Genomic DNA, 9,406 nt, shown 5'->3' with positions numbered 1-9,406 from the left:
CACGTCTCCTGAGCCGTCTGCTTTGTGCTGAAGTTGATTTCATTCAACTATGGGGCAAGGCACTGAAACGGAGTTCCTTCGAGCCTCCCAAGCTAGGAGGCCTCAGAAACCAGTCTGCCTCCAGCCCCTTGAATGCTTCTTAGGCTCACACCCGAACGAGGAGCCATGTGCCTGAGGATGCATTACAAGGCACTTGTGATCACATCCCAGTTTAATGTGCTGAGGCAGAACTCACTCCGAAACAGATGAAAGGGACCAGGCAAATATGCTAGAAGCAAGGGAAGTATCAGTAAGTGAAAATCATATCCTTGGTATAACCCAGTTTCTCCAGGTTAGGGTGAGCAGTTGTCTGGATCAGGGGCAGTGGGCCACACACCAGGATGAGTGTGGACTGCCCAGGAGGAGGGAGGTGCTCCTTGATCATGTTGGCGGTGATGTAGCCTGAGCTGTATTTCCAGCCTGAGGTTAAGCAGAAGTAGAAAAAAGCTGTGAGGCTGCTGGGTGGAGCCCCTGACCCCAAGCCACCTGCCCCCACCCCAGCCCCGCCCCAAAGAGGGACGCAAGGCTGCTCTCCAAGGCTTAGAAGTCTGTACTGCTGTTCTCCGCAGAGAAGCAGGGAAGTGGAGGACATGGGAGACCTAGGAAGCCTTCGGTATTGACCCCGGATCCCAGGCTCACGGCTGGTGTCTGATGCCACACACAGGGGCAGGGATGGAGAACACAACAGTGCGGCGTGGTGTGAATCGAGGCAGGGAGCGGGGGCTGGGCAGGGTGGAGCAGGCCTGGGGTTTGTGGCTCGGTTGGGGGGCGCCCTCTGCTGGGCAGCGAGCTATATGACAAGGCAGGCACAGCTGGGTGCAGTAGGAGAGGCAGCATGAAGGTGCAGGGTGAGGGGGTGGCTGGGTGCTGGCTAGGGTTGCAGCAGCTGCCAGGGGCTTGCCAAGTGATGACTATTGTCCAGGAGAGGTCGAGTGGTAAGGAGGCGAGGGGTCCATGGCCATGTGTGTGATGTCTCTGTGGGACGCTGTGTCGAGTGTAGCATGGAGTGGGTGCTCAGAGCGACCCAGGGACTGGGTGTCCCTCTGAGTCCCTCCTGAGGTTCACTGCGCATATGGACTGCTGCTGAGATATCAGACACTGCTCTTACAAGCAGGTCGTCCCCAATCCTCTCTCCCTCCACTTCCATTTCCTATGCAGGGACAGAGCTGAAGGTCTCAGCTCCCAAGCACAGTCCTAAAAAGCAAACAAACCCAGGGACTAGTTCCCGAGGTGGGTCAAGGGTTGGAGCTAACCCACAGTGGGGACTGTGGGGGTCATACCAACAGGAGGCCTGTCCAGGGTGTACCATAGGTCGAACTGCTCTGGATGAGTTCTGGCAACTTCTTCAAGCTCCTTTCTCACCAAGATATCCTCCTCTGTCTAGAAGAGAAGCAACATGAGCAAAGCCCCTCCAGGGACGTCCTGCTTGGTCCCCACACTGAGCACACAGGTCAGCACATTTCTGCCTGAGCTGAGCCCACCCGAGTGGGAGTGCTCTCGCCACGACTCCCGGGGCAAACAAAGGTTCTGCTGCAGCTTCTGCACTACCAGCCCTCTCTCTTGTGGGCAGAGAACAGGGGAGGCTCCTGCAGTGGCGGTGACCGCCCTCCAGCTGAAAGGCCACTGTGGAGCCCAGGCGGGGTGGCCTCACTCAGAGGGCCCAGCCCCCCGCCCCCATCCACACTGAGCACCAGGCAGGGCTGACTCAGCTGGAACCCAGTTGGAAGGAGCTGAGTGTGGGCCCAGGATCTTCTGCAGGGAGCACAAGGGGTGAAGGCAGTAATACATAAGGTCCCCCTAACATAACAGCCCTGGAGAGCTAAGGCAGAGGGCAACACAGGCTGGAGCTTCATTTGGGGAAAGGAAACCAAAGCCAAAAGAAACTTGTCACAGCTCCAAGATACTGCACAGAGGACCTGGATCTTAAAACTCGTCACGGTTCTTGTGCCCGCAATCTCACTTCTGGGATCCCATTTAAGAAAATAATCTAAAAGGCATCAAGCCTAGACAGTATCGTTCAGTATTATCCTTTACAACTGTGAAAACTGGAAACAATCTGAATGCAGCAAATACAGTAAATAATGGTGCAACTTGATACAGACTGATGAAAATATAAAGAGGTTTGATGAGAAGAAAATGCTCATGCGGTAATGCTGAGTGAAAAAAACCAAGCAATATATAAATGTAATTGCAAATACATGGCATGTATAGAAGAAAGACAGGAAAGAAGTCAAGTATTTATATACTTCTGTATTTTCTAAAATTTCTACTGAGAGCATCTACGGTTTTATACTCAGAAAAACAGAATTGATTATGAAGGAAAGAAAGCTTAGTTCATAGGGTGGCTGGGGAGAGAGTTAAAAACAAAAACAAGTGGGAAACCAGGCCTGGACTTCGCTCCTCCAGCGGCCACACCCCACAGCCCGGCTGAGCACCTGCTCAGCACCCGCCCCACCCCCCCGCCGCCCTGTGGCAGAGGCAGCGAGAGCTCAGGCAGGGGGCAGGTGTGAACCTCCCCTGCTCAGCAGACATGCCTCCTACCCCTCCAAGCTCAGGGTTGACTCGGCAGAACTGACCTGGTTGGCAAAGATGAGGGACATCCTGGTCCTGTCGCTGGGGTTCTTGGTGATGTGGCGAATGAGCTGCAGCATGGGCGTAATCCCTGGGACAGGAAGAGCAGGCGGGACACAGCTAGTGGCGCTCCCTCCCTCTCCCGTACCCACGATCCCTGGTCTGCAGCCCCTTGACGCTCTGCCTCAGCCCCAGTCCTGCTTCTCTCATGCCTGCCCCCAAACTCAAAGTGGAAAACTGCCCTTCGTTTTGGTTTTCCCTTCTAATGCAACAATAAATCGAAAGCCCTTTCTGGTGTTCACGTGCAAGATGGAAAGAGCCCTGGCTCTGAACTGGCTGGTTTCACACTCAGCCCCCTATCCCAACTTGCTCTTGGAGCAGGGTGAGTCAGGTGCCCGTCTGAGCTCTTCGGTGTCCCCATGTATACAACAGAATGAATGACGAGTAAGTGTGATCATTTCACAAGCGCCTATGATGGTGCCTGGCACATATAGGTGTCCTGATACATCTGTTCTTTCAGACATTCATTCTCAGGGGATGGGGAGATTCGGGCTTGACCTGGATCCAGGAGCCCTTGGGGGACCATGTGTGCGCCTACTCAGCTCGGTCCCCAGACTCTTCCAGGGGCCCCAGGCTGACTTCCTAGGGCAGCCAGCATGCTGGACCAGGGGAGCAGGGCACATGGGGTCCGTTTCCAGGCCTGTCATCAACCTGCACTCCCCTCTAAAACAGCCATGGAAGAGTCTCCTCTAGGATCAAATGACTCCAAAATACGAAAGGTCTCGGGGCCCCTCCCCCCGTGAAGGAAGCCCCGGAAGTCTCTCACCTGTGCCCCCAGCAATCATTCCCAGGTGACTGACCAGCTTCTTTTCAGGCTCACTTGTTTTGTATTCCTTGATTGAAAAGTTCCCTAGAAACACACAGGACCCCTCTGACTTCTGCAGCTCTTGCCTGAGAGTTTGTAAGAGGTCACGGGCTTCCCTTGGGACTCCCAGGAGGCAAGGCCACCTGTGGAAGGGGCCGCACCATTCTCAACCAGAGAAGTGAGTCAGGGCGGCCCGGGGGCCATGGTGCACAAAGTGGAAACCGAGCCAAGGACTCGCTGGACCTTTTCTTCTGAGGGAGGAGGGAAGCACAGTGAAGTTAAATGGAGCCTCACAGAACACTCTGAGCCACAGCATGAATGAGCGAGTCAGTAAATTACTGATTACAGTGAGTATCTGGTAAGGAACAAGAGTGGATGCCACCCATCCATCCATCCTTCCATTGCTCAGCCTTACAGACACCTTTTCTGCATCGGGCATCATTCTGGAGATCCAGTTTCCATGAGGAAACACCCCAGCACTCCCCTACCTTAATGAAGCTTACAATCTCACCAAGTGTGTGTGTTGAGTGAACATGTGAAGGCTTTAAGGACAAGTCCACAGGACCCAACCCTGAGAAGTTTTCTACAGCAGTGGAACAACCACAAGAATCTTCTTCTTTCCAGCGGGAGGCCCAATGTGAACCCCCTAGTACCTGGTTCATGATAGAACAGGCGACCGGTTGGCCCTCGAAAAAGGATGGTGTCCCCAATTTTCATATTCTCCAAGTACTGAGTCATCTTCCCCCCTTCTGGATAGTTGGGGTGCACATTTTTGAAGTAGATCTGAAAAACAAGGCAGCCTGGTTTGTACATCCTCAGACCGGAGGCCACAGCTGCATACAACTCAGAATTCCATTTGCTACTGGAAACCTTGCAGCGAAAGTCCTCTGCCCTCACAGTTGCTCTAAGCACCCCTGAAGACTTCACCACAGCTTCACTGTTCATGACACTGCTGGAAAGCCCTTCCCAGGTCATGGGTTCCTTCCCCACCCTACCACCTTTTGTAGGCTTCAGAGGGTGCGGCAGCTGGACGCAGGGGGCACCACTTACCTTTATAATCAAGTCCACAAAGCCTCGGTCATCATCACTGGACACCGGTGTGTAAGCCCTGACCACCAGAACACCGTCAATTTTGGCCAAGAGATGGACATAGTTACCTACAGAAAACGCATCCAATGCTAAATGTGAGCACAGCCAGCCGAAAGAGGCCCCGGGATTCCCATAAAGGACTGAGCTTCAGGGAGGCAAGTGCCTAGTGTGGAAGGGTGCATAGGAGCAGCCCCAGGCAGGGAAGGGGCCCAGAGCCAGGATGCCTGAGTCCTAGGCCTGCCCTTGTCACTCCGCACACTACCCTGGGCAAGTCACTTCGCCTCTCTGGGTGAGTGGGGATGATGTGCCTGCCCTGCCTCCATCCCCGTGGAGCTGTGATCTTCACGTGAGTGCATGCTTCCTGCGTCAGAGTCCTCTGTTGCACGGGGAGAGCTCATTCGGGTTGGAGGCTGAGTATTAAAAATAACAGAAAGGTGTGCTTCCCTTTTAAAGCAAAATACGTTGCCTTCACAAAGCCATTTCTTCCTGAACTGGGCGGATCACTGGGGTCAGTGAAAGAACCACAGCCCCCTCTTCTGCTTCTTGCTGCCTGGCTCAGGGCCAGCCTGGGCTCACAGGCACGCTGGGCCCCGGGATTTGACACCACAGACCAGGAGTTCTAGAAAGAGTACTGTGTCTTCCTGGCCTATGGCTCTGCTTGAGGAAGAGTTTCGAGTTTTGAGCCGCGGAATTCTGCCCCTCCAGGGTAGAACCGAATGGACCAGGCATGGCCACAGACCTATGGATCGGGACTACGTCCCGGTGTCACAGGATGGGCGGGGCTGCTCAGGTCGCCCCTGGAGCTTAAAGTGGGACACTTCGGTGACTACAAGGAATAGTGGTGCGGGCAGGAGCCGCTAGGGGACAGAGGCAAGAGGAAGCTCTGTGGTCTCTGAGGAGGCCCTGAAGCCTGAGGTGCAAACACTCAGGGTTAAGTAGGACTGGCTCTATACTGGAATTAAACTGCAGGGAAGGGAAAGAAGAAAGGACAGGCTCAGCAACTCTGGCTATGGCCTGGCTGCAACTCAGGAACACACAGAAATAAATGCCTGAGGCAGCTTCCTCCTGAGAACAAATGTGAACCTGGAGACCTCAGAAAGTCTCTTTCAGATGCAGCCAACCTGGGCCTGGCCTGGCCGTGTCCGTCCCGGAGAAAATGGGGCTGCCCTGGCGGGCCCCATTTCTCACCTCCTTCGATTCAGCTGAGCTGGGAGGCCCTCACAGCAGACTCTTCCAGAAGCCTCCAAACTACCTATCCCCCCCACCAACTCTGTACCACCTATATCAGGGCGAAGGAGAGGGGGGTTCATGGCAGATTCTGAGAAATTCTGTGTCTCGTCATTTTTCATTCTTTTAGCCTTCTTGCCAATAGGCCTGACCCCACAGGCCAGGCAGAGGGCTGGAAGGCAGGTTGGCACTGAGCTCTTGTGGATGGAGACAGGAAGAGGAAGCAGCAAGGAAGCTCGGGGGCCAGGTGGGCTGCCTGGTGAGTAATTTCATGACCCGATAGAGGAGAGGTCAAGGTTTGGTCCCACACACAACAGGACAAGATTAGGGTCTCCAGCAGGCTGGCAAGCAAACTAGCAGTTTGTTCAAAGCTCTGAATCCCCAGGCTGGGGACCTAGCCAAGGTTTTCCCCCCTCACTAAGATGGACTTGGGCGTCTGGTGGTGTGACAGACTAGAAATGGGATAACTCAGAACTCTAGGCCTGCTAGCGCTGGTATTCACGCTGGGTCCCTCTTTGTGTGGGTCTGAGGTCCCTGCTGAAAAGACACACTGCGTGGGAAGACACATCTGACTCCCTCCTGCCTCTCCACACATTCTGGGCCTTTCTCCTGACTGTAGGGGACATCAGTTCCTTCCATCCCTCACATGTACACAGCACTTTGCACATTCTCAATTTTCACACCCATCAGTCGCTTTACCCTCACAACAACCCAGGTGGCAGGCAGGCCTGGGAAACTCCATTTCATAGACCAAGGCTCAGAGAGGTTGAAGGACTTGCCTAAGGTTGCCCAGCAAGTAGCCTATGATGAGATCTTAGAGCTTCTGATCCTAGATTCACTTCTCTTCAGTGCTCACTAAGACATCACTTCTGTGTCAGCCCAAATCGAACAATGAGAAAGGAAATGGACTGCCCCCAAGCCCATCTCTCTACATCTCCGAGCTGACCTGTCTTAGGAAAGGCAACCTCTCCACCCCAGCTGAGTTTCTGAGAGGAGCAGAGTGCTGGCAAGGCCCAGTCCCCGGTGATGACTCCAAACCCCTGAACTCACCTACAGGAAGTCCCAAGACATGGTCTGGTGAGGGCAGTCCAAAACGGAACCTCCGGGTGTTGTGGGTGATTTGCTATAAAACAGAAAACAGAGGCAGACTCTGTCAGCTTTCGAGAAGCATTTCTGGGCAACTCAAATGCCTGGTAAAGGAAGCTCTATTTGTTGCGATCCCAGCACGCGCGCGCGCACACACACACACACACACACACACACACACACACACACACACAGGTAAAGGAAGCTCTATTTGTTGCGATCCCAGCACACACACACACACACACACACACACACACACACACACACACTCGGAAGCAGTGGGGAGCAAACTGGAGGCCAGAAAATGCCTGTCCCACTGCCCTGCCTTCCCAGCCAGCACATTCGCCACCACTCTCGCCCTCTTCTTTTTCACAGGCTGCCAGTGGAGGGGGTGGGCTGACTCCACTACCTCTTTCTCAATCAAGGGCAGCAGGTACTTGGTTTCAGAGTCCTGTAAGGTGGTATGTCTTCTCCGTGAGTTCATGTTCCTCAGGGCCAACAGGACCACTGTGACTCCAATGATGGTGATGGCAAGGAGCAGGGACGGGTCCTAGCCAGACACAATGTGAGCAGGGCGCCTCACATCCTGCGTGCCCTCGGCAGGACAGTGCTCAGGCACAACAGCACCCTCCCGACACCAAAGGCACAGGAGAAGCTGGGCCGTGCCCAGAAGAAACCAGACCGAGGGAAAGGTAATAAAACAATGCAGGGCGCCTGGGTGGCTCAGTCGTTAAGTGTCTGCCTTCGGCTCAGGTCATGATCTCAGAGTGCTGGGATCGAGCCCCGCATCAGGCTCCCTGCTCAGAGGGGAACTTGCTTCTCTGTCTCCCTCTGCTCCTCCCCCACCCTCTTGTACTCGCGCGCTCTCTCTCTCTCAAGTAAACAAACAAATAAATAAAATCTTTAAAAAAAAACAAAAAACAATGCAGGCTGAGCCTCTGGTGGATCTGGAGGATAGGGAGGAGTCAGCTACAGATCAGACACAGCCAGGCAGAATTAATGTCACCAGGCCCTTCCTACCCATCTGCCTCCAACCTGGTACATCCAGGGGTACAAGGGTGAAAGTCCGGGGAGTCCCCTCCTCGAGGTGATGGCATTGCTGCTTCTGATGTTTTTTTTTTTTTTTTTGAGAGAGAGTGGGGGCGGGGGGTGTGGAAAGGAGAGAGAGACTTCCAAGCAGGCTCCAGGCCCAGCGTCTGAGTCTGATGTAGTGCGCGATCTCAGGATCTTGGGATCATGCCGGAAGCTTAACCAACTGAGCTACCCAGGCACCCCTGGTGGCACTGCTTCTAACCCACAATCTAAAATGAACGTCGCAGCCCCCAAAGACAGATCTAAAGAGGGAAGACAGGCATGGTATCCAGCAGGTAGTTGCTGCTGAGAGCTAGGCAGGGGATGGGGCTCGCCACCCCCACTACTCCCCCGACCAGGTTCAGGCGGGTTGGGGTGGGGGTGAGTACCTCCGACTTAGGGGTGCTCCGTTACCTTGGCGCCTCAGGACACACCAGCACCCTCCGGGGCAGGCGAAGGAGGCCTGGCCACTCGCCGCCACTCGGGTCCCCAACCCCGCCCCGGGTCCGACCCCAGCCTGCCGCGGCGGGACCGGGGACGGGCCGCGGCGCCCAGGTCGCCGCCACACCACGCCTGCCCCGGCGCCGCTCGGCACCGCCCCGCTCCCCGCCCCTCGCGGCCCCGCCCGGCCCACGCCCTCGCCCTCGGCCTGGGCCGAGGGACCGCCCAGCAGGCCCGGGACCCCGTCGCGCCCCGGGCACCCACCCGGAACGAGACGCCGAACATGTCGTCGAAGTGGGGCTGCCTGCTAGGCCGCGGCGCGTCGGGCCGACTCGTGGGCGCGCCCGCAGCTCCGCCTGGCGGACCGGGAAGCCTGGGAGACTCACGGGCCGACGCCGGGAGAGGCGCTAGGCCGGCAACGCGCGCCCCGCCGCTCCCGCGCACCCCGCTCCCCCCCACCCCGCGCCCGCGCAACCCCCAGCCCCCGTAACCCCTCCCCGCGCCCCGCACAGCTCACACGCCCCCGCGGCCCGCAGGGCTCCTCTCCCGCGCGACTCGCGCCCTGCCCGCGGGGTGCCACCGCTGCGGGGTCCCCGCTCCTAGCGGCCATCTCTTGTTTATTCGTGGCCCCCTGTCCATCCTGCCTTCTCCCAGCACTCTCGGAGCAGCCGGGATGGAGAACTTCCTCTCTGCACCTGGTCCGAACTGTGCCAAGGTGGGGGAAAGGGAGGGGCGTCTGGGTGGGAGGAGGGGATGCTGGTAAAAGAAATGGGAATTTAGGCCAATTCAGAGAGCACATGAATATAATCGTTCATCGCGCATAATGAGCTCCTACTGTGGGCCTGGTCTAGCGCTGGGTGTTTGCCCGGATGGGGGTGTCGTGGAGTTAAGACTCGTTCAAAGCGCTCATTCACTCCTTCATTCTCTTTTGGGAGAGAGAGACGACAGGTACCCAACACTAGACCAACAGGAGGCAGAATGGCAGGCATCGACCGACGGTTATGGGGGTTCTTCGCA

The 9,406-nt window shown here is 56.1% G+C and overlaps 1 protein-coding gene across 1 annotated transcript; it reads right to left on the bottom strand.

The window, feature by feature from the left end:
• Window positions 1-286: 286 nt before the first annotated feature.
• Window positions 287-8,674, bottom strand: CYB5R2 (cytochrome b5 reductase 2). The gene is made up of 9 exons (XM_028116900.2): window positions 8,654-8,674; window positions 7,287-7,427; window positions 6,842-6,914; window positions 4,526-4,632; window positions 4,129-4,258; window positions 3,437-3,520; window positions 2,616-2,701; window positions 1,320-1,419; window positions 287-459 (listed from the first exon to the last, which is right to left on the bottom strand). The coding sequence occupies exons 1-9, from the start codon at window positions 8,672-8,674 to the stop codon at window positions 287-289; spliced, it is 915 nt and encodes a 304-aa protein (XP_027972701.1).
• Between the last annotated feature and the right edge of the window lie 732 nt (window positions 8,675-9,406).

Source organism: Eumetopias jubatus, unplaced genomic scaffold, assembly GCF_037043125.1.
Source record: "Eumetopias jubatus isolate StellerSeaLion01/CBP00866 unplaced genomic scaffold, mEumJub1_p1.0 scaffold_13, whole genome shotgun sequence".
Taxonomy (NCBI): domain Eukaryota; kingdom Metazoa; phylum Chordata; class Mammalia; order Carnivora; family Otariidae; genus Eumetopias; species Eumetopias jubatus.
The sequence above is the reverse complement of the archived record's forward strand: the minus strand, read 5'-3'. Positions and strand labels throughout refer to the sequence as shown.